The following is a 26353-nucleotide window of genomic DNA, read 5'->3' on the forward strand; positions in this document are numbered from 1 at the left end:
TGTCAAGTAGGCTGTGTAGATCGGTAGCAAAAGCTTTACCCGTTTTAGTTTTAAATCCCGTTTTAGATTTAAATTAAGGCAGCAAAATGTGACTGCAAAGGATGTAGACTTTCACTAGCGACTGTATATTTTGTTACACTCCAGCACGATAGGCGGTGATAGAGGTACCTGTCGCGTTGAACTCAAGGGAAAAACTGAGAAAGAGGAAACGAAGGAAGTACACACGAGGAATCCTCAACGTTACCTCCTCGCGTGCTCTCTCATCCAGTGATGCCAATTTAGCAATTTTGTTGCTAGATTTAGAAACTTTTCAGACTACCCTGGCAACTTTTTTTTCAAACAGCACCTAGCAACAAATTGTACAGACAGAAGTACAGAAAAGAGTGTGAGTCTGTACCTGAATTTAAAGGGTGGCTGAAGCCAGTAATTGGGGATGCTTGTTGGGCATACTGCAAATCAGATATGCTTGCAAAAATGTATGACATCAAAAAAACATTGTTTTTACAGCAAAGCATATACATAAATCAAAACTACAACCCCACAACGCATTCTACATTACCACAGTTGGTTAAGAAAGTGGATAACTGCAAAAGAGCAGAAGCTACTATGCCAATGGCCATTGTGGAGCATTGTTCGCTGCTAGCATGCGACCATTTAGGTATGGCTTGCAAAGCTGCCTTTTCAGATTCTGTGACAGCAACAAACTTCCAAATGCACTGCACCAAGTGCACAGAAATGATTAGGGGAGTACTGGCTCCTTATTTTCTCAAAAGAGTAACATCAGATGTGGGGAATGAGAAGTTCAGTCTCCTTTTGGATGAGTCCACTGATGTCAGTGTCTCGAAATACCTGGGTGTGGTGATTCTGTATTTCAGTGCTAAAAAAGGAACCGTTGTGTCCACATTTCTCGGGCTGGTTGAATTGGAGGGGGGCGATGCCAGATCAATAGCAAAGGCAGTAGTTGAGTTTCTTGAGAAGTGTAACCTTAAAAAAGAGAATCTTCAGGGTATTGGCACTGATAATGCGTCTGTGATGACTGAGGTGCACAACGGGGTGCACAAAAAGGAAGAATGTGCATTGCCCAATTTGGTACTCATCCGCTGTGTGTGCCATTCTTTACAATTGGCTGTCAGTTCAGCATCCAAAGAAACCATTCCTAGGAGTGTTGAGTACTTAATCAAGGAAACCTACAACTGGTTTTCGATTTCCCCAAAACGGTGCGAGGCGTACAAAGCAGTGTATGCCACCATTAATTGTGGCCAGAAACCCCTGCAGATCACCAAAGTGTGTGCCACACGTTGGCTATTGATTGAGCTTGCGGTAACTCGTATATTGAGCCAGTGGGAAGAACTGAAACTCCACTTTGAATTGACCAAGGCCAGTGAGCGTTGCTACATGGCGAATGTGCTCCACTCAATGTACATGGACAAGACCAACTATGTCTACCTGACATTTTTTTAATTAATCCTGTCCGATGTACAAGTTGCAGTGAAGTCATTTGAGGGAGAGCAAACAGATCCTGTCAAGCTTTTGGACAATCTGGTACACCTCTTAACATCAATTTGCAGCAGAGTAGTCAACCCTATGACAAAAATTGATGTCCTGAAGGATGCCATTGATGGACATCTCAGTCCATCACCATACCTTGGGTACCTTTTCGAGAGCACACTGTACCAACTCAGTCTTGCGCCAGAGGACAAAAAGGTCATTCGGAGACAGTGCATCAACTACATTGTTGCTTTAAGCAAGGAGCTGCAAGCAAGGCTCCCAGACAACCTTGAAGCCTTGCGAAACATGGCCTTGTTCAGTGTTAAGGAAACGCTAAAGCACAATAAAGGCACCACTGAAATTATTAAAGTAGCTGACCTAATGGGGTACCAGCACCAAACAATTGATAAAATTGTTTCCCAATGGAGAAACATCCATCTGTTTAGGTGGGACTCAACTGAAAATAAAGTCGAGTTTTGGAGTGAAGTCAATGACTACACAGACTCTTCCGGGTCAAATCCATTTGAAGAACTGTGCAAAGCTACACTCGCTGCCCTCTCCTTGCCACACTCAAATGCGGAGGTGAACGGCTGCTCAGACAAATAAGTGTGGTCAAGTCAAAGTTAAGAAATAGAATGTCACTGCACACTCACAACTCCATACTCCTGATGCGGTATGGACTGAAGCTGGCTGGGGATACCTGTTACCAGCATAAACTACCAAGTGAAGTTCTGCAACAGTTTGGCACCACAGCAGCATACAGCTTTAAGGCCACTCCATCCTCTACTGCTGGTTCCAGCTCCGTGACAATGCAGTTGGACAGTGAAGATGAAGAGGATTTCCTTGCCAATCTATGATTCATCATATTTACAGTACGTATGCAAGGTGTGGACTTTCTGGAACTGGCAGAGACACACAGCTGATGGTGGCAGTGTGCACTGCAGTGTGTGCGAGAACAGTGGCAATATCTGGAGGAAACCATTGAGCAGCTAGCCAGCCAAGCAGCACAGCAACATGGAGAGAGCTGGAGAGAGATGCCTAGCGCACACATCATTATTTGAGTTAAGTTGCTTGTTCAATAAGATAGCATATATACCTTGTACCTATAATTGTTGATCAGTTAGGTAGCATGTTAACTAACTACCAATACACTGCTTAAAACTATATTTGTTCAGAATGTGTTTACTAGTTAAAAAGAAAATAGATCAAATGTAATTGTTCAATAATGTGTAATTGTTCAATAATTCAATGTGTTGTGTTTAAAAATAAAAATATGTGATCATATAAAATGGGTTGTGTTTATATTACTTTTACAAATAAAAATATATGATAATAAACAAACACATCTAAACTAACAAATGTCAAATCATATTTTTCGCCGAGATGGCCAGTCAATTTGAGTATTTCTTTTTTTATTTATTTATTTAATTTTATTATTATTATATATTTTTTTGTATTTGTATTTTTGTATTTTTTATTTTATCAACAACAAATCAATACATAAAGTACATGAGGGAACAGAAGTATATATACAATGGACAATCGAGCTAGGGGGTACAATATCACATTACAATTACACAAGGACCTTAAGGGACATACATATACTTACAATTCTAACAGCTTTTTTGTTAGTAGAGTATTTAACTGTCTTAAAATACAGTTCAATTTCTTTTTGTAGGGTAAGAAAATGTGTTTTTTTGTTTGTAAATGTACATTTGTGTATATGAAATTTGGCCAAAAGAATAATGAAATGAATTACATAAAAATGTTTAAGCTTATTTTTATCGTATGTAAAGAATCCAAACAGTACATCTTTCCACAATAGTGTCAAATCTTCATAAATGTGTTCAATTATAAACCTACTGATGTCTTGCCACAGTTTTCTTACATGCATACAATGCCAAAAAAGATGCAACACTGTTTCTGGGTGGTCATTACAAAAGGAGCAATTTGAGTTGATGTTTGCCTTAAATTTCTTCATATAGTGGTTGGCAGGATAATATTTATGAATAATTTTAAAGGAAACTTCCTTAATTTTGTTAACAAGTAGGTATGTGTGTGGCAACATCCAAACTTTTTCCCAACAGATATTATCAATAAATCCATTCCAATAAGGCATGACATAAGGTGTCCTGTACAATATATTTCCACAGCTGGTAAAGAAATTATTATAAGCCAGCTGGCTGATGATACTACACTTTTTCTGAAAGACGCTAACCAAATTCCCATATCGATCAATGTGATACAATCCTTTTCCAAAGCGTCTGGTTTATATCTTAACATTAATAACCTGCTGACCTGCTGTTTTCAACTCTCTAGAGACCGCAGGAGCGGTAGAGATACTCTTAATGATCGGCTATGAAAAGCCAACTGACATTTACTCCTGAGGTGCTGACTTGCTGCACCCTCGACAACTACTGTGATTATTAATATTTGACCATGCTGGTCATTTATGAACATTTGAACATCTTGGCCATGTTCTGTTATAATCTCCACCCGGCACAGCCAGAAGAGGACTGGCCACCCCTCATAGCCTGGTTCCTCTCTAGGTTTCTTCCTAGGTTTTGGCCTTTCTAGGGAGTTTTTCCTAGCCACCGTGCTTCTACACCTGCATTGCTTGCTGTTTGGGGTTTTAGGCTGGGTTTCTGTACAGCACTTTGAGATATCAGCTGATGTACGAAGGGCTATATCAATACATTTCATTTGATTTGATTTGAATAAATGTGAACTCATAGCTGTCAAAGATTGTGTGACACCTTCATATTATGGTATTCCAGTAAAAGAAGAACTTGCATATTTAGGCATAACCATTACAAAGGATCAGAAGTCTAGAGGCTTACTAAATTTTAACCCTCTTATTAAAAAACCCCAGAAGAAGCTAAATCAATGGTTACAGAGGGACTTATCTTTAAAAGGTAGAGTCCTAATAACCAAGGCTGAAGGTATATCTAGACTAACATATGGCGCTCTATCTTTATATCTTGACAGTAAAATAAGCAAGGAGATAGACCAGATGCTTTTCAACTTTCTTTGGAGAAACCGTACCCATTACATTAGGAAAACTGTTGTAATGAACACTTATGAGAATGGTGGACTGAATTTTCTGGACTTTACTACTTTAAATAATACTTTTAAGATCAATTGGATAAAAAAATTCCTAAGAAGACCCACTTCTATCTGGAATTTTATTCCTCATCATGTCTTCTCTACTTTTGGTGGCCTTAACTTCATGTTGTTTTGCAATTATAATATTGACAAAGTTCCAGTGAAACTTTCTGCTTTTCATCGGCAGGTTTTCTTATCATGGTCCTTAATTTATAAACACAATTTTTCTCCACACAGATATTATATATGGAATAATCGGGATATATTGTATAAAAATACTTCTTTGTTTTTAGAATATTGGTTCCGAAATAATATCCTATTGGTGAGCCAACTGGTAAATGCAGAGGGTCTTTTACTCAGTTATAAGGAATTCTTATCACTTTACAAGGTCCCTGTAACACCTAAAGATTTTGCAATTGTTTTAGATGCCATTCCCTCAGGTGTTGCTATGTTATTCAGAAACGTGTCAAGACCTGACCCTCAGAACCTACCTTCTATTGACCCTGTTGACTCATCAGTAGGAAAGATTTGTTTCTCTTTTGGGGCCCATTCAACAACAGAGCGATACGAACCTTGTTTCAGCAGGATGTTGTATCTATTATTATTTAAAGAATTTGCAAGAAGTTGGGTGATTAATAAAAACAGGTACGGAGAGATAGGACAACCTTGCCTAATTCCTCTCTTTAACTCAAATCTAGGTGAGGTGCCATATTTCAATTTGATAGAGCTGTTACTATTTGCATAGAGAGTCTTAATAGCCTTACAGAAAAAATCCCCAAAGCCAAGTCTCTCAAGGGAGTGGAAGAGAAACTGATGCTCTACTGTGTCAAATGCTTTATAAAAATCTAAAAATAATATGAAGCTATCCTCAGTTATTAGGTCTGAGTAGTCAAGTATGTCTAATACTAGTCTGACATTGTTAGAAATATGTCTGTTCCTCATGAAGCCAGACTGTGTTTCATCAATGATTGCATCCAGGACTTCTTTAATTATTTTTGCAAGTAGTAAGGCTAATATCTTATAGTCATTATTAAGAAGACAAATTGGACGCCAGTTATCGATGAGCAGCACTTCTTTTTTAGGCTTAGGTATCAGTGTTATTAACCCCTGACTCATTGTAGGAGGGAGAACATTGTTTTTAATACTCTCTAAAAAGACTTCAAATAGGAAGGAAGCTATTTGTTCAGAAAATAATTTGTAAAATTCTGATGTAATTCCATCAACACCTGGTGACTTATTGTTCTTTAGATGTTTGATAGACTCTATAATCTCTTCAACTTTGATGGGTTCATCACACTGTTTAGATTCTATATCACTGATAGAAAGTCAATTTGAGTAACGTTATTGTGTATTCTACGTATTGACGCAGTTTTACGTTATTACGCAATGGCGTCATCGCGCAATGACATCACAACGTCATTTAGCAACAAATCGACCTGCCTCTAGCAACTTCCCCTGAAAATTTGTTGGCAACACCGCTCTCCTCGCCTCTTTCTCAAAACCCATTGGATGAGAAAAACAGCTGGTCCAGACCTTCTGACCTTCTCCTCCAATGGGTTTTGAGAAGTAGGAGAGAGGACGCGAGGAGAGACAATTGAGATTCTCCCACAGTTTGGTATGAGGAGGAAATCTTTGGGCGCATTTTTTTTTGGTCAGCACGGTCATCTAGCTAGCTACAGTCATACAATAAACGATGGCAACGTTTTTCGGAGAGGTTTTATCTGTTTACTCGCGTGCAGTCGAAGAAGACGACGATGATCTGGATGATGAAAACGAAGATGAGCAAATTCACAGAGAGATAGAAGAAAAGAGGTAGCTAACAGCCAGCTAGCTAACGACTAACTGCACGCGATTGAGCTTTCAGTTTCACTTGGTAACTAGTTAGCGAAGGCTTTGAAATGGTTCGCGTTTGTAGCTTAGTTTAGAGCAGATGGTTCTTTTGAAATATCCATCGCTTGTCAATAATATAACATGTCCTCTGTTCTCAACTGTACACAGCTCCTTTTATTATTTAAATAAGTTAGGACACGGTGACTGAGTGTAAAGATGTGCACGATTTTGACTGACTGGTGTTCGTTCTGGTTTAACAGGGAGGTCCATATTGCGTGGTGCCCTGAAGTCGCACAATCACTTGAGGACTCTGGCAGCAACAAATTGCAATGCTCAGACCTCATCATTGCCGTGGGCACTAATGCTGCAGGTAAGCTCCCGAGTGGCGCGGCGGACAAAAGCACTGCATCTCAGTGCTAGATGCGTCACTACAGACCATGGTTCGATTCCAAGCTGTATCACAACTGGTCGTGATTGGGAGACCCGTAGGGCGGCGCACAATTTTCCCAGCGTCGTCCGGGTTAGGCCGGGGTAGGCCGTCATTGTAAATAAGAATTTGTTCTTAACTGACTTGCCTAGTTAAATAAAAGCTCACCTGTGATGACTGGGCTGTATTCATTAGTCGGATTCCGTTGTAAAACGTTTTACAACAGTTTACTCAATGTTCTTCAATGTGAAAAGCTGTTGAGTCCTGTTTTGTTCTTAAACGGAAGTTGTAGTTCAGTCACGTCTCTTAAAAAAAATAAAGTGACTGGCGGAAGGAACCCTATGGACTTCACTCCACTTTGTAGTATGGAAGATTCTGTAATTTATAGATGTACAGCTTGTGCCAAGCCGTCTGCAGACTTGGGATAAACATGGCAACGCATGAAAACCATACTTTTAAAATTAACTACAACTTCCGTTTAAGAACGAAATACAACCAAACAGCTTTTCCGTCAAGTTTTGCAACAGAATCCAACTAATGAATACACTCCTGGTCTAACTCTTTCTCTCAAGGAATGAACATTCTCTCCTATTGTTTTCAGGATTTCTGTCTGCATATGTGTTGAACACTGAAAGCTGGGATGCAGTGGGCCATGTGTCACTATGGAATGAGAGGAGTAGGGGCTCCAGTAGACAGAGCATTGCCCTACTGCCTGGAGAGCCAGCCTGTCTCTTCTACCGACACAGGGACAACCCAGCAGTGAGTGGCTGATCAAACACAATGCACACCAACAATTGTACACAGGATACACTTAAAGGTCTAAGCCTTGTCCAAACCACAATGGCCCATAGTTCAGAAGCTTGTGTTTGGACACTAGTCTGTTGCAGCATTAATCCATCTGCTGAGTGCCAAGCAGAGAGGCATATGGTCCTGTTCGTTGGTATGACTCAACCAGGGATCGATCTTCCAATTTCAAGACGGACACTCTAACCACAAGGCCACTGAGTTGGTATACAAATTAAACTGAGACGTAGTGATGTGACGTTGCCACGAGCAGTAGGATGAACCGCAAATATTGCAGACAAATAAAGACACGTGCGCTTCACACTGCTGCAATATTATAGCTGCGGGATAAAAACAGAAGTTAAGCCTTGCGCTTCACCTTCTTCATTGTTTCTGAATTGCTGACTACCTTTAAAGGTGTGTTCCAACAATATTTTCATTGCTACTGTAGTCAGTGACTCAGCGATTATAGCAGATTCTGTAAAGCAGTGCTCACCAACCTTTCATGGGCTGAGATCACTTTGTCAAAATGCAGGCCGTGATCAATTTTTTTCATGACTTCACCCTAAGCCTATGCAACATTAACCTATCAAAATCAGTTCTGTAGCAGTCAGGTTTGTGCGTAGGCTATAAGCTCAATACATTCTCACTGCATATAGACTATTCTTGAATTGCCCTGCCAATGTCGTGCTTCTCAGACCATTTTTTAAAATTATATTTCAAAACGTGAGGTATATGATCCCACTGGTAATAGATAATTTGTAGCATTACTAATTGAAATTGTTTATTTTACTGGACTGATGGTGTCTGCATCTGATGGTCAGTCTCAGCAGAGGGTGGGTTTCGTGAGAGGCTACCTCTGATGGTTTTCTGACTCATGCACCAATTCATGTTACTCGTATGATCAGAGAACGTGAAATAGGCTACTCCTCTATATTAGAAAGGCAAGCCGCTAATAGCGACGCAAGTCTATCGATAAACTTTGTAGTCCGAGTGGATCAAATAAAATGTTATTTGTCACATGCGCCGAATGCAACAGGTGTAGACCTTACAGTGAAATTCATACTTACAAGCCCTTAACCAGCAATGCAGTTTTAAGAAAAAATACCTCTGTAGTGGCTTGCGGTTGGAGGCTGAGCAGTTGCCATACCAGGCAGTGATGCAACCAGTCAGGATGCTCTTGATGGTGCAGCTGTAGAACCTTTTGAGGATTTGAAATCTTTTCAGTCTCTTGGGGGGGGGGGGGGATAGGTTTTGTCGTGCCCTTTTGACGACTGTCTTGGTGTGCTTGGACCATGTTAGTTTGTTGGTGATGTGGACACCAAGGAACTTGAAGTTCTCAACCTGCTCCACTACAGCCCCGTCGATGAAAATGGGGGAGTGCTAGGCCCACTTTTTCCTGTAGTCCACCATCTCCTTTGTCTTGATCACGTTGAGAGAGAGGTTGTTGTCCTTGCACCACACGGCCAGGTATCTGACCTCCTCCCTATAGGTTGTCTCGTTGTCGGTGATCAGCAAACTTAATAATGGTGTTGGAGTCGTGCTTGGCCATGCAGTCATGAGTGAACAGGGAGTATAGGAGGGGTCTGAGCATGCACCCATGAGTAGCACCCATGTTGAAGATCGTAATGGCGGCTGTGTTGTTACCTACCCTTACCACCTGGTGCGGCCCGTCAGGAAGTCCAGGATCCAGTTGTAGTGGGGGGTGTTTAGTCCCAGGGTGCTTAGCTTAGTGATGAGCTTTGAGGGCACTATGGTGTTGAAAACTGAGCTGTAGTCAATGAACAGCATTCTCACATAGGTGTTCCTTTTGTCCAGGTGTGAATGGGCAGTGTGGAGTGCAATGGAGATTGTATCATCTGTGGATCTGTTGGGGCGGTATGCAAATTTGAGTGGATCTAGGGTTTCTTGCATAATGGTGATGATGTGAACCATGACCAGCCTTTTAAAGCACTTCATGGCTACAGACGTGAGTGCTATGGGTCAGTAGTCATTTAGGCAGGTTACCTTAGTGTTCTTGGACACGGGGACTATGGCGGTCAGCTTAAAACATGTTGGTATTACAGACTCGGACAGGGAGAGGTTGAAAATGTCAGTGAAGACACTTGCAAGCTGGTCAGCGCATGCTATGAGTAAGCATAATCAGACAGTCGTCCGGAACAGCTCATGCTCTCATGCATGCTTCAGTGTTACTTGCCTCAAAGCAAGCATAGAACTAAATTAGCTCGTCTGGTATGCTCGTGTCACTGGGCAGCTCTCGGCTGTGCTTCCCTTTGTAGTTTGTAATAGTTTGCAAGCCCTGCCACATCCGACGAGTGTCGGAGCCGGTTTAGTACGATTCGATCTTAGTCTTGTATTGACACTTTTCCTGTTTGATGGTTCGTTGGAGGGCATAGCGGGATTTCTTATAAGCTTCTGGGTTAGAGTCCAGCTCCTTGAAAGTGGCAGCTCTACCCTTTAGCTCAGTGTGAATGTTGCCTGTAATCTATGGCTTCTGGTTGAGGTATATACGTACAGTCACTGTGGGAACGACGTCGTCAATGGCCTTATTGATGAAGCCAGTGACTGATGTGTTGTACTCCTGAATGCCATCGGAAGAATCCCGGTACATTTTCCAGTCTGTGCTAGCAAAACAGTCCTGTAGCTTAGCATATGCTTCATCTGACCACTTTCTTATTGACCGAGTCACTGGTGCTTCACTGGGAGGTTTCTTTTATGGCTTATAAATGTGACCGTGCTGATTTTAAAATCTTAAATATGAACTCACACATAAGAACAGCAGCTCTTTGCTGTTTTCTTTGACAGGTTCTAGTCATGATTGATCACGTTTTGAAATCTCACACCGAGTCACCTATCAGCTTCGCTGTGGGCTCGTGGAAGCTCCAGACACAGTGATCTGAGCTATCTGATTGGCCAGCGGTAGACCTATGGGTGCACTTAATTTGCTCCCGGGCGAGTAGAGTTTATACCTTCAGACACATGAAATGGTTCAAAATGGGAACATTACGATACCCGGTGTGAAGGGCAGTTGAATCAAGTGCACCTACCACAAACAGTGCAAAACAAATAAAAAAAATAGTAACTCAAGGCTTTATCGTTGGGCTTTTTTTTTAACGCCAGCTATACAGTGTTAACTCTGAAACACTGGTGCTACTGGCTTCCGGGTTACGCGAGCAGTGTCAAGCAGTGCAGGTTGTGTTTCGGAGGACGCATGGCTCTCAACCTTTGCCCCTCCTGAGTCTGTACGGGAGTTGTAGCTATTGGACAAGACTGTAATTACCAATTGGATATCCTAAAAGTGGGGAGAAAAAGGGGTAAAAAGTGTTTTAAAAACAAGGAAAGCCTTGGAGGAAGGGAAAAACTAGGAAAGCCTTGCGATTGACTGGTTGGTGACGACTGCTTTAAAGTATATACTTGTGTTGCTTTTGTAGGTCCTGGTCTGCCAAAGCACTTGTTACATTGCGGAGGACCAACTGTTTCAATGGACAGAAAAGGTAATGCTCTTGTGATTTTATACATGCCTTATAGAGGGTCAGGTTGATGCCCACTGCTTGATATGACTATAAGTAGATGTGACTGTAAAAGCACTGGTCAACAATGACTACGGCCTCTTAACTTTCTCCCTCCTTCCTTCTGGTTCTAGGTGTTTGGCTGCCTCCAGAAGAGAGGGCTCAGTGTGATGGTGCTGTCGGACAGCCCTGTGGCTGAGTACAAAACGCCAGACTACCTCTACGGTAGCGCTGTCCCTTTCCTACGCTCCCTCAAGAGCAGTGCCTCCGAGAGCCAGGCCCTCTGCCCTGCACTAGAGCAGCCAAACATCCTCACTGGACTGCCAGCTGCAGGTACCACCATACTGATGTCTTTGATTCCCTGGGTTGAAGTCTTCCATATAATTCCACAGAATTAAATAATGGACTATTTTCAATTCATTAAATTGATTGACTTTGAAATGGAATTTGCCCCAACCATGTTCAGGCATGTATTATTAGCGTAAAAGCACTTGCATTAACGAAACATGATTTAATTTGTCAAAGATTCTTGCCATATCATGCATATTTGCCAACTTGCTGAATTTGTCATTCTTTCTCCGTAGGACCTTTCTATGGATTACATTCTGGAAATTTCCAAAACATTATGGTTATTTTTGGTTAATTTCTGGTTCCTTTTCACACAGAATGACCCAAATACTAAAACGGATCTCTATTCTTTCCTCAGTACTGAGCCACTGCCAAGTCCATCAGATTCCAGCTGTTCTGTACCAATGCTACACTGATGTCATCAGCCCAGACTCTATCACCATGGAAACCTACAAACCTGCCCTGTTGTGTCTAAGCAAGTTGGTCAAGGTGAGCGAATACATTGTAGAGCAGGGAGAATAAATTTTTTGCGCCCCCCATCGTGACAGCAAAGAGTTTTAAAAAATGTGCGTTTTAAATTTGATTTCATGAAATTCTGCCCATTTTTGCCGTGGGGTGGAGAGAAGACTTTGCAGTTTTATAACTCATTTCCTGCAGTTCTAGACATTTTGCCATAGGATAGAGGCAAATGTTAGCAGTTTTCATTATAACTGATGAACAATGTGGCCTATCCCAGTCAGTAATTCGACCATGCTTACTACAAGTCTAGCGGCCAGCTATCAAAACTAACTTACCAATCAAACAAATGTAGCTTACAACCACATTTTGAAATGGCAGCTTTTGTATTCTAACTCAACGTTAAGTTGCAACCCCGACTAAGTCATCCCAGTATCAGTATCAATGTCCTAATGGTAGCTATTCATCACTGTTCAGGGTTCTCAAAAGCTTTGTCTTCTTTTGCTGATCTCTCTCTCCCTCTCCCCACATTTTACCTCCAGTTGGAGCCTTGTCTGAGCGCTGACGTCCTCCGAAAGTTTGCCATAATCACGGAGGCTCAGAGTAATCTGTATACTTAAATGTGGAAGATGTATTTGTACTGAATAGGCTCTGTATTTGTCTTTTACCTAATGAACAGGTTCACTTTATTTTAACCAAATCTGTATTTTGGATGTATATGGCATTTTATAGAAGTGTCCAGACACTTTTTTGCAATTTCACTTGGTTTTGAGAAACTTACCCCACCAGCCATAGACTTCTTCATGCTCGTTCTGCAGTTGCAGGGGCACAGATATAACATGAACAAAAGCTCCAAAAACACCCAAATATGTCCTTTTAAAAACAGCATTGCTCTCAGTATAACGATGCAGGTCTTTAGATGTCATTCCAAACTTTTCATTCTAATTTGTTGGACTCGAGCGATACTTCTCCGTGTAGGCCTTCTCTTGGCATTGCTCAAGACCTGCATTGCTATACTGAGAGCGTTACCGTTTCTAAAATAATGTGTTTGGGTGTTTTTGGAGTGTTTGTTCATGTTTTATCTGTGACCCTGCAACTGCAGAACAAGCATAATGAAGTTTATCGCCAGTGGGGTAAGTGTCAAAACCAAGTGAAAACTATAATAAAAAGTTTGGACACTTCCATAACATTCCATTTACAAAAAAAATTAACCTTTCATTTAAACTATAACATAATATGTAAGTAATGTTTTAATTTGGAAGAAGTGAAGGGCACCTTCATTGAAAATAAAAAGGCGCAACACTCTCAGCATTTAAAAACTCATTGTTTTATTTAAGCAAAGTTAAAAAGCTTGATGTTTCTGCCATCAACCTAGTTCTGATGAAGGCCATTAATGGCCGAAACATCAAGCATTTTAACTTAGGATGTTAAGTCTCCTATATGGGGCACTTTGCGCGGTTCTGGAGCGATTCCGACTGACAGTTTGGTGTACGAGGCGCTGTTTGAATGTCATAGGGACCTGTGCCTCATAGTGCCAGACAGCCCCATCTGTCTGCTCCCACTCGCTCAGTGGACCCGACATTTGCAAAGGGAGCGACGTGTCACATTTTCTGCCCTATCCAGACAAACAATCGATTTGCTCTTCCTCTGAGTGATGGATACATATATAAGAGGGGACAGCGAATCCAACAGCTGTGGTTTCATCTCTGTGATATTCAGCCGAATTTAGAGCTCTTAACATGAAAGAATACTAATTAATTTCTTAAAAATGAAACAAGACCACTTCTTCTTGGTCACAGATTGATGAAATCACTTTGTGCTTAAAGGTGAAGTAACGGGTCTGCACACATTTGAATTCTCTCTGTGCTGCTCAGTGGACATTTAGGAGAAAGTTCTGTCAGTTATATGAAATAGTGCCAATATTGATTGTACTGTAACGAAGTATGATCATATTTATTTTAGTTATAAGAAAGGTGCAATTTTATATTAAGTCATTTATAATTTGATTGTTACTATATTTACAAAGCATCAGTCATTTCAAGCCCTATTGCTCCACTTTTGTTGAATAGAAAGAAAAAAATCCAGATTTTTTCTTTTTCTTATTATTTTCATGTTTTTACTATGTACTTGAGCTTGTGTCCTCAAAAGTGAGTACACCTCAGCAATTTCAACAACAAAAAAATTATCAGAAAGGTGAGTTCCAGACATTTCTAAAACTATGCAACATTACCTGTTGTTGTTTATGGCCGTCATTCAATTTTTTTGGGGTATGTCTATTTAGGCGGAATTTAGGCGGAAATCTACAGTTTGCCCTATCATTCAAGAGGTAATTAAAAACAACTTTCAAGTAATGTTACATTTAAAATGTAAATAAACACCCTGAAATTCTGTATTTATTTTCATTCATCTTAACACTTTGAAAATTAACTGGTATTATTATAACTTATTAAACGTTTCTAAATAAATACCATCCCCAAATCTTTGTCTCAAATATGCCTTAAACGGTCAGACTGTACACTGACTATACAAAACATATTAAGAACACTTGCTCTTTCCATGAGACTGACCAGCTGAGCGCTATGATCCCTTATTGATGTCACTTTGTAAATTCACATAAATCAGTGTAGATGAAAGTGAGAAGAGGTTCAAGAAGGATTTTTAAACCTTGAGACAATTGAAACATTGATTGTGTATATGTGCCATTCAGAGGGTGAATGGGCAAGACAAAAATATTTAAGTGCCTTTGAATGGGGTATGGTAGTAGGTGCCAGGCACACCGGTTTGTGTCAAGAACTGCACCGCTGCTTGGTTTTTCATGCTCAACAGTTTCCCATGTCTATCAAGAATGGTCCACCACCCAAATGACATCCAGCCAACTTGACACAACTGTGGGAAGCATTGGAGTCAGCATGGGCCAGCATATCTGTGGAATGCTTTCAATACCTTTGAGTCCATGCCCTGGCGAATTTAGGCTGTTCTGAGTGAAAGGGGGTGCAACTCCATATTAGGAAGGTGCGCCTAATGTTTGGTACTGTATACTCCGTGTATATGGCCCTGCCCGGTCCCAGTCAGCCGAGCGCCATACAGTCCCCATAACAAGGTCTGTTTCCCAAATGGCACCCTGTTCGCTGCATAGTGCAGAACCCTATGGGCCCTGGTCAAAAGTAGTGCACTATAAAGGAAATGGGGTGCCATTTGGGACTCCTCCCCGGTTACACTTGAGCCACTCACACATCTAATTCATAAGTGGAATGACTGGTGATGAGAGGCTACGTTTTTGCTGTAATATTTTAGTTGTTTTCTGGCTTCTTTCCTTCCTGTATGTCGCTACCATATGTTCCCCAGACGTAGCCTTGGCAGTGTGCTTATTTACCTTCAACAACAGTCCATTCTCCTGGGAGGGTCTCTCTTCCTTATGCTCCGTCTTTGTATTTTTCTAACCTATTTCTCTTTCTATCCCTCTTTCCCTTAAACCAACGAATTGTCTCCTATTCATCATGTGAGACCTTCAATGACCACTTCAGTTCCTGGAAATCTACGTAGCAAATTTGGCACTTTTTTCCCCCTCCACACAGTCGTGACAGAGTAACAATCATTAAGTCTATGGTCAATCTTCTGTGTATGTTTATGAACAACATTTTCTGAATGAAGCACATTGATGATAAAGTGTTCTGGAACTTTGTCATGGAAATCATATGGTTCACATACACTATAATGTGCATTCGGAAAGTATTCAGACCCCTTGACTTTTTCCACATTTTGTTACGTTACAGCCTTATTTTAAAATGGATTACATACATTCTGTCCCTCATCAATCTATGCACAATACCCCATAATGACAAAGCAAAAACAGGAACAGGTTTGTGGAAATTTTTGCTGATTTATTACAAATAAAAACAGATACCTTTTATTTACATAAGTATTCAGACCATTTGCTATGAGACTTGAAATTGAGCTCAGGTGCATCCTGTTTCCATTGATCATCCTTGATGTTTCTACTACTTGATTGGAGTCCACCTGTGGTAAATTCAATTGATTGGACATGATTTGGAAAGGCACACGCCTATCTATATAGGGTCCCACAGTTGACAGTCCATGTCAGAGCAAAAACCAAGCCATGAGGTTGAAGGAATTGTCCGTAGATCTCTTGAGACAGGATTGTGTCGAGGCACAGATCTGGGGAAGGGTACCGAAAAATGACTGCTGCATTGAAGGTCCCCAGGACCTCCATCATTCTTAAATGGAATAAGTTTGGAGCTACAAAGACTCTTGCTAGAGCTGGCCGCCTGTCCAAACTGCAATCGGGGGAGAAGGGCCTTGGTCAGGGAGGTGACCAAGAACTCGATGTTCAGTCTGACAGAGCTCCAGAGTAACTCTGTGGAGATGGGAGAACCTTCCAGAAGGACAACCATTTCTGCAGCACTCCACCAATCAGGCCTTTATGGTAGAGTGGCCAGATGGAAGCCAATCCTCAGTAAAAGGCACAGAACGGCCTGCGGACCTCAGAGTGGGGTGGAGGTTCACCTTCCAACAGGACAACGACCCTAAGCACACAGCCAAGACAACACAAGAGTAGCTTTTGGGACCAGTCTATGAATGTCCTTGTGGCCTAGCCAGAGCCCAGACTTGAACCTGATCTAACATCTCTGGAGAGACCTGAAAATAGATTGGATGCTCCCCATCCAATCTGACAGAGCTTGAGAGGGTCTGCAGAGAAGAAGGGGAGAAACTCCCCAAATACATGTGTACCAAGCTTGTAGCGTCATACCCAAGAAGACTCGAGGCTGTAATCGCTGCCAAAGGTGCTTCAACAAAGTACTGAGTTAACGGGTCTGAATACTTGTGTAAATGGGATATTTCAGTTTAATTTTTTTTATACATTTCCAAATAAATAAACAGTTTTTGGCTTTGTCATTATGGGGTATTTGTGTAGATTTAGGGAAAAAACGATTTAATCAATTTTAGAATAAGGCTGTAACATAACAAAATGATTGGCCACATGCTTACAGCACAGGACCGCCTAGTGCTGAAGCGCGGGTAGGGCTGCTGTGCTTCAAGCTCTTAGGAAACTTTGCAGTATTTTATTTGTGTTATTTCTTACATTAATAGCCCAGGAAACGTTTTGTGTTATTACATACAGCCGGGAAGAACTTTTGCATATCAGAGCGGTGGTAACTCGCCATCATTACGACCAGGAATACAACTTTCCCGAACCGGATCCTTTGTTCGTACCCCCCAGTGCAATTTAACTGATCCCAGAGGCTGTTCCAAAACTCGGAGTGGATTTTTAGTCTGACTCAGGAGCCGTGCACACCACGCTGATGTTCAGTTTCTGGATAATAAAGTTGACAAGCTCAGGGCAAGGATTTCCTTCCATCTTCCACATGGCTCTCTCGGGATATACTGTCTGAGTCCGTTCAGCCATTTGGGTTCTCAGTTCATTGCGCAGACAGGAATAAATATCTCTCCGGGAAGATCAAGGGCGGGGGTGTATGTTTCATGATTAACTACTCATGGTGTGATTGTGATAACATACAGGAACTCCAGTCCTTCTGTTCACCAGACTTAGAATACTTCACAATCAAATGCTGACTGTATTACCTCCCAAGAGAATTCTCTTCGGTTATAGTCACAGCCGTGTATATTCCCCCTCGAGCCAATACCACGACGGCCCTCTAACTTCACTGGACTTTATGCAAACTGGAAAACGCATATCCTGAGGCCGTATTTATTTTAGTTGGGAATTTTAACAATGCAAATTTTAGGAAAATGTTCTATCAACACATTAACTGTAGTACTCACACTACTAAAACACTCGACCACTGCTACTCCAACTTCCGGGATGCCTACAAGGCCTTCCCCTGCCCTCTCTTCGGCATATTTGATCACGACTCCATTTTGCTCCTCCCTTCCTATAGGCAGAAACTCAAACAGGAAGTACCTGTGCTAAGGACTATTCAACACTGGTCTGACCAATTTGATATCCATGCTTCAAGATTGTTTTGATCACGTGGACTGGGATATGTTCTGGGTAGCCTCTGAGAACAACAGACGAATACACTGATACGGTGACGGATGTTTATCAGGAAGTGTATAGAAGATGTTGTACCCACTGTGACTATTAAAACCTACTCTAACCAGAAACCGTGGATAGATGGCAGCATTTGCGCAAAACTGAAAGCGTGAATCATCGCATTTAACCATGGCAAGGTGACTGGAAATATGGCCAAATACAGTGTAGTTATTCCTTCCGTAAGGCAATCAAACAGGAAAACCGTCAGTATAGAGACAAAGTGGAGTCGCAATTCAACGGCTCGGACACGAGGCGTATGTGGCAGGGTCTACAGACAATCACGGACTATAAAGGGAAAACCAGCCACGTGGCGGACACTGATGTCTTGCTTCCGGACAAGCTAAACACCTTCGCCCGCTTTGAGAATAAAACAGTGCCACGGACGCGGCCTGCTACCAAGGACTGTGGGCTCTCCTCCGTGGCTGACGTAAGTATGACATTTAAGCGTGTTAACCCTTGCAAGGCTGCCGGTCCAGATGGCATCCCAAGCTGCGTCCTCAGAGCATGCGCAGACCAGCTGGCTGGAGTGTTTACGGACATATTTAATCTCTCCCTATCCCAGTCTGTTGTCCCCACATGCTTCAATATGTCCACCATTGTTTCTGTACCCAAGAAAGCAAAGGTAATTAAAGTAAATTACTATTTCCCTGTAGCACTCACTTTTGTCATCATGAAGTGCTTTGAGAGACTAGTGATATGATCCTTGACCTCTACCTTACCTGACACCCTAGACCCACTTCAATTTGCTTACCGCCCCAATTGATCCACAGACGATCCAATCGTCATCGCACCACACACTGCCTTATCCCATCTGGACAAGAGGAATACCTATGTAAGAATGCTGTTAATTGACTATAGCTCAGCATTCAACACCATAGTACCCTCCAAGCTCATCATTAAGCTTGAGGCCCTGGGTCTGAACCACGTTCTGTGCAACTGGGTCCTGGACTTCCTGAAGTGCCACTTCCAGGTGGTGAAGGTAGGAAACAACACCTCCACTTTGCTGATCCTCAACAGTGTGGCCCCACAAGGATGCATACTCAGCCCCCTCCTGTACTCCCTGTTCACCCATGACTGCGTGGCCACGCACGCCTCCAACTCAATCATCAAGTTTGCAGACGACACAACAGTAGTAGGCCTGACTTCCAACAATGATGAGACTGCCTACAAAGAGGAGGTGATGGCCCTGGGAGTGTGGTGCCAACCTCTCACCCAACGTCATCAAAACAGATGAGCTGATCGTGGACTTCCGGAAACAGCAGAGGGAGCACCCCCCCTATCCACATCAACAGGACCGTAGTGGAGAAGGTGGAAAGCTTCATGTTCCTCGGTGTACCCATCACAGCGTCTCTTCATTTTGCTTGGCACCTAAATCTGGCTTGGCACCTAAAATCCTCACAAACTTTTACAGATGCAAAATTGTGAGCATCCTAATGGGCTGTATCACCGCCTGGTATGGCAACTGCACCGCCTGCAACCACAGGGATCTCCAGAGGGTGGCGCGGTCTACTCAACGCATCATCGGGGGCAAACTACCTGCCCTCCAGGACACCTACAGCACCTGACATCAGGTGCTGTAGGTGTCCTGGTGATAATCAAGGTGCTGTAGATAATCTGTAGATAATCAAGGACAACAACCACCCGAGCCACTGCCTATTCACCCTGCTATCATCCAGAAGGCGTGGTCCGTACAGGTGCATCAAAGCTGGGACCGAGAGACTGAAAAACAGCTTCTATCTCAAGGCCATCAGACTGTTTAAATAGCCATTGAGTTCCCACATGTGCTTGTTGGCTGCTATTCCTTCACTCTGCGGTCCGACACATCCCCAAACAATCTCAATTTTGTTGAGGTCGGGGGATTGTGTAACTCAGGTCATTTGACGCAGCACTCCATCACTCTCCTTCTTGGTAAAATAGCCCGTACACAGCCTGGAGGTGTGATGGGTCATTGTCCTGTTGAAAAACAAATGATAGTCCCACTGAGCCCAAACCAGATGGGATGGTGTATCGCTGCAGAATGCTGTGGTAGCCATGTTGGTTAAGTGTGCCATGAATTCTAAATAAATCACAGGCAGTGTCACCAGCAAAGCCACCCCACACCATAACACCACCTTCTCCATGATTTATAGTGGGAAATACACATTAGGAGATCATCTTTTCACACCCCCCGTGTCTCACAAAGACACGGCGGTTGGATCCAAAAATCTCAAATTTGGACTCCAGACCAAAGGACAAATTTCCACCGGTCTAATGTCCATTGCTCGTGTTTCTTGGCACAAACAAGTTTTTTCTTATTGGTGTCCTTTAGTAGTGGTTTCTTTGCAGCAATTCGACCATGAAGGCCTGATTCGCAGTATCCTCTGAACAGTGGATGTTGAGATGTCTGTTACTTGAACTCTGTGAAGCATTTATTTGGGCTGCAATTTCTGAGGTGCTGTTAACTCTAATGAACGTATCCTCTGCCACAGAGAACTCTGGGTCTTCCGTTCCTGTTCCGGTCCTCATGAGAGCCAGTTTCATCATAGCGCTTGATGGGTTTTGCGACTGCACTTGAAGAAACTTTCAAAGTTCTTGAAATGTTCCGTATTGACTTACCCTCATGTCTTAAAGTAATGGACTGTCGTTTCTCTTTGCTTATTTGAGCCGCTCTTCTGTATACCCCCCACCTTGTCACAACTCAACTGATTGGCTCAAACACATTAAGAATAAAATAAATTCCACAAATTAACTTTTAAGAAGGTACACCTGTTAATTGAACAGCATTCCAGGTGACTACCTCATGAAGCTGGTTGAGAGAATACCAAGAGAGTGCAAAGCTGTCAACAAGGCAAAGGGTGGCTGTTTGAAGAATCTTAAATATAAAATATATTTTGATTTGTTTAGCACTTTTTTTTGGTTACGACGTGATTCCATATGTGTTATTTCATAGTTTTGATGTACTAATATTCTACAATGTTGAAAATGGTCCAAAAAAAATAAAGAAAAACCTTTGAATGTGTAGGTGTTCTAAAACTTTTGACCGGTAGTGTACATAGACTTAAAATCACTGGCTGCTTTAATAATGTTTACATATTTTGCATTACTCATCTCATATCTATATAATGTATTCTATCCTATTCTACTATATTCTATCCTAATCTACTGTATCCTATTCTACTGTATATGTCTATGCCTCTCTGACATTGCTCGTCCCCAAATATTTATATATTCTTATTTCCATTCCGTTACTTTAGATTTGTGTGTGTTGTTATTTATTACGACACTGTTGGAGCTAGAAACACAAGCATTTCACTACACCCGCAATAACATATGGTAAGCACATGTATGTGACAAATATGTATTTGGATTTGATAAATCGTCTGTCCTCGTTTGCAACACTCACTACCGAGGTCCAAACTGCCTCTGGAAGCAACGTCAGCACAATAACTATTCGTTGGGTGATTTCTGAAATGGGTTTCCATGGCTGAGCAGCTGCACACAAGCCGAAGATCATGCGCAATGCCAAGCGTCGGCAGGAGTGGTGTAAAGCTTGCCGCCATTGGACTCTGGAGCAGTGGAAACGTTTTCTCTGGACTGATGGATCACACTTCATCATCTGGCAGTCCGACAGATGAATTTGGGTTTGACGGATGCCAGGAGAACGCTACCTGCCCCAATGCATAGTGCCAACAGTAAAGTTTGGGGCTGTTTTTTCATGGTTCGGACTAGGCCCCTTAGTTCCTGTGAAGGGAATTCTTAACTCTACAGCATACAATGACATTCTAGACGATTCTGTGCAAGTTTGGGAAAGGCCCCCGTGCACAAATCGAGGTCCAGACAGAAATGGCTTGTCAAGATCTGTGTGGAAGAACTTGACTGGCCTGCACGGAGCCCGACCTCAACCCCTTTGAACACCTTTGGGATGAATTGGAACGCCGACTACGAGCCAGGCCTAATCGCCCAACATCAGTGCCCGACCTCACTAATGCTCTTGTGGCTGAATGGAAGCAAGTAATGTTCCAACATCTAGTGGAAAGCCTTCCCAGAAGAGTGGAGGCTGTTATAGCAGCAAAGGGGGGACCAACTTCATATTAATGCCCATGATTTTGGAATGAGTTGTTCGACGAGCAGGTGTCCACATACTTTTGGTTATGTAGTTTATATAAACCATTAGTAAGTAGTCTTCTGTTTAACTGATAAATTAACCTGAGCGGGGGTGTGTTTTTTTTCTTTCTTTGATTGTTCATTTTTCTCTGGATTTGCCATTTTTATTTTCAAATTTGCAATATTATATTTGTCCACAAGATGGAGCAGGTCACCATACTTGTATTTACCTTCAATAAGCAAAGTCAGCCCTCTGTGTGACTAGACTGCAACACCTTTGTCACACCCTCAATGTATTCGTTTTTTTCTTATTTCATTCATTCTTCATAGTTTGGCACTGGTGGTTTGCACTAATAAGGGAAAAGTGATAGAGGACTGTTATTGTTTAGTCTGAAAAATTGACATTTGTACTGCAATGAAACATCAATGATACAAGACCTTTAGAGGACTTACATCAATAGTTCTAAGCAGCTCTAATTTGAATGCAAGTAATCTATTTTATAATACATACGAGTAAGGCATCTTACATTGCATCTTGGTGAACAAACCTTGCACAAAGATTATGACCAGTCAGGTTATCCGGAATTGAATGAATCTTTTAATCTTGAGGTCTACAGAATTCTGATAAATGTTTTGCATACATCCTGTGATGTGAAAAGGAGAAAAATGACAGTCCCAATGAATATGATTACATGCCAGATAGCTTAATATGGGCATGCAATTAATTTGGTTTACATGGAGATTTGTTGAAGTGTGATGGTCCGTAGAGTTAGCGAAATCAAGACTTTGCTGCAATGAGTAAAGATTTTCCTTACAAGTCTTCAGTGATCACTTCACATTGAGAAGTTAACAGTTTTTGCTTTAGCCTGGTTCTGGTGCTCATCTGTGGTTTTCAAAGAACTCTTTGTACTCACACTCCCTCCATCCTTCCACAGCCAGAGTGTTGGGGTGCTAATGATCGCTCCCTCCCCCTGACATACTGTATGTGATCATTACTCATCATTGAGCCAACATGGTGGCTTGTTGCCCAGTTGCCAGCCTGTGCCTTTTGGATGGGTGATGTGTTAGTGCTCAAGACTATCTCCACTGACATTCTGCTATTGCCTTTATGAGCTACTCTTGTCCCTGAGGGGGTTTTGTATAGCATGGAACACAGCGTCCTAGTGTTATTCGCAGGCACTTTAGTTACGTTTTTTGCTGTTGTATTTATTATGTATCCCCATTAGCTGCTGACAAGGCAAAATTAAGGCAGTTATACAATTTAAAAAACATTACAATACATTCATTACAGAATTCACAACACACTAAGTGTGTGCCCTCAGGCCCATACTCCACTACCATATATGTACAACGCAAAAACCATATGTTATGTGTGTGTATGCATGTGTCTGTGCCTATGTTTGTGTTACTTCACAGTCCCGCTGTTCCATAAGGTGTATTTTTACCTGCTTTTTGAATCTGATTCCACTGCTTGCATCAGTTACCTGATGTGGAATAGAGTTCTATGTAGTCATGGCTCTATGTAGTACTTTGCGCCTCCCATAGTCTGTTCTGGACTTGGGGACTGTGAAGAGACCTCTGGTGGCATGTCTTGTGGGGTATGCATGGATGTCCGAGCTGTGTGCTAGTATTTTAAACAGACAGCTCGGTACCTTCAGCTTATCAACACCTCTTACAAAAACAAGGAATGAGGAAGTCAATCTCTTTTCCACTTTGAGCCATGAGAGATTGACATGCATGTCATTAATGTTAGCTCTCTGTGTACTTTTAAGGGCCAGCCTTGCTGCCCTGTTCTGAACCCAAGGTAGAAGCCACCAGAGAGGGAGACAGAACAGAGGAAGAAGACGCAGGAACCTCCGGAGACGATCTTGAATGGGAAGCTCCCAAGGAAGAAGGCGCTGGAACTTCTGGATCCAGGGCGGCAAAGCTGTTTCTGGTCTGTATCAGGTCCGGGCTCAACATCTCCAAGGAGACCCTCGTTGCAAAAAAGCACCTAAAGACTGAGCATGAGAAACAAGATTCTCTGGTCTGATACCTCTTTGGCCTGAATGCCATGCGTCTCGTCTGGAGGAAACCTGGCACCATCCCTACGGTGAAGCATTGTGGTGGCAGCATCAAGCTGTGGTTATGTTTTTCAGTGGCAGGGACATGAAGACTAGTCAGGATTGAGGGAAAGATGTACAGAGATCCTTAATGAACCTGCTCCAGAGCACTCAGACTGGGGCAAAGGTTGGCCTTCCAACAGGACAACGCAGGAGTGGCTTTGGGACAAGTCTCAACGTCCTTGACTGACCCAGCAAAGCCCAGACTTGAACCCGAACGAACATCTCTGGAGTGACCTGAAAATAGCTGTGCATCAATGCTCCCCATCCAACCTGACAGAGCTTGAGAGGATCTGCAGAGAAGAATGGGAGAAGCACTCCAAATATAGGTGTGCCAAGCTTGTAGCGTCACACTTAAGAAGCCTTGTCTGTAATCGCTGCCAAAGGTGCTTTAACAAATCACTGAGTAAAGGGTTTGAACTCTTACGTAAATGTGAGATTTCAGTTTTTTTAAATACATTTGCAAAAATGTCAGTTTTTTTCTTTGTCATTATGGGGTATTGTGTTTAGATTGAGGGGGGGAAAAATATTTAATAAATTTTAGAATAAGGCTGTAACATATATGTATATATTTTAAGTCTGAGTACTTTCCGAATGCACTGTATGTCATGTTTCTTTCTTACTGAGTTGTCTATAGATGTTTATGGTGTTGAGCACTGCAGAAAATATGGAGAGATTGGGGTTTACACAAGAAAACACATTACATCACTGATGACCCTGTCAGTATAATTTGGAATTCCCGAGATGACATCTTTAAAACATATATTCAGTAATGAACAATGATTGAAAATTATACTACGAATGTAGTCTATTCTGCTGTTAAACATCACTTTCCAGTTACATACAGTGCCTTCAGAAAGTATTCACATCCCTTGACTTTTTCCAAATTTTGTTGTGTTACAGCCTGAATTTAAAATTGAATAAATATAGATTTTTCTTTCACTGGCCTACGCACAATACCCCATAATGTCAAAGTGGAATTTTGTTTTTTGAAAGATGTACAAATTAATTAAAAATGAAAAGCTGAAATGTTTTGAGTTAATAAGTATTCAACCTTTTTTTGTTATGGCAAGCCTAAAGTACAGAAGTAAAAATGTGCTTAACAAGTTACATGGACTCATTCTGTGCGCAATAATATTTGTTATTTTTATTTTTTATGACTACCTCATCTCTGTTCCGCACACATACAATGATCTGTAAGGTCCCTCAGTCGAGCAGTGAATTTCAAACACAGATTCAACCACAAAGCCAGGGAGGTTTTCCAATGCCTCGCAAAGAAGGGCACCTATTGGTTGGTGAAAAAAACACACCCAGTCACTACAAAGATACAGGCTTCCTTCCTAACTCAGTTGCTGGAGAGGAAGGAAACCGCTCAGGGATGTCACCATGGGACCAATAGTGACTTTTAAAACAGTTTAATGGCTGTGATAGGAGAAAACTGAGGATGGATCAGTAACTTTGTAGTTACTCCACAATACTAACCTAATTGACAGTGAAAAGAAAGAAGCCTGTACAGAATACAAATATTTTAAGATGCATCCTGTTTGCAATAAGGCACAAGTTAAACTGAAAAAAAATTGGCAAAGTAATTAACTTTTTGTCCTGAATACAAAGTGCTATGTTTGGGGCAAATCCAATACAACATATTACTGAGTACCACTCTCCATATTTTCAAGCAGTGGTGGCTTCATCATGTAATGGGTATGGTTGTAATCATTAAGGACTTGGGAATTTTTTAGGATAAAAGTAAATGGAATGGAGGCAAAATCTTAGAGGAAAACCTGGTTCAATATGCTTTCCACCAGACACAGGGAGATTAATTGACCTTTCAGTGTAACAGTATAACTTTAGACCGTCCCCTCGCCCCGACACGGGCGCGAACCAGGGACCCTCTGCACACATCAACAACTGACACCCACGAAGCGTCGTTACCCATCGCTCCACAAAAGCCGCGGCCCTTGCAGAGCAAGGTGCAACACTACATCTAGGTTTCAGAGCAAGTGACGTAACTGATTGAAACGCTACTAGCGCGTACCCGCTAACTAGCTAGCCATTTCACATCCGTTACACTCACCCCCCTTTCAACCTCCTCCTTTTCCGCAGCAACCAGTGATCCGGGTCAACAGCATCAATGTAACAGTATAACTTT

At 41.9% G+C, this 26353-nt stretch overlaps 1 protein-coding gene across 1 annotated transcript; it reads left to right on the forward strand.

Moving 5' to 3' along the window:
* The first annotated feature begins 6167 nt into the window (after positions 1–6167).
* psmg1 (proteasome (prosome, macropain) assembly chaperone 1) lies at positions 6168–13257 on the forward strand. The gene is made up of 7 exons (XM_071338946.1): positions 6168–6405; positions 6684–6793; positions 7452–7609; positions 11065–11127; positions 11277–11475; positions 11849–11979; positions 12489–13257. The coding sequence occupies exons 1-7, from the start codon at positions 6287–6289 to the stop codon at positions 12564–12566; spliced, it is 858 nt and encodes a 285-aa protein (XP_071195047.1). The 5' UTR covers positions 6168–6286; the 3' UTR covers positions 12567–13257.
* The last annotated feature ends 13096 nt before the right edge of the window (positions 13258–26353 follow it).

This window comes from Salvelinus alpinus, chromosome 13, assembly GCF_045679555.1.
Source record: "Salvelinus alpinus chromosome 13, SLU_Salpinus.1, whole genome shotgun sequence".
NCBI classification, from domain to species: Eukaryota; Metazoa; Chordata; class Actinopteri; order Salmoniformes; family Salmonidae; genus Salvelinus; species Salvelinus alpinus.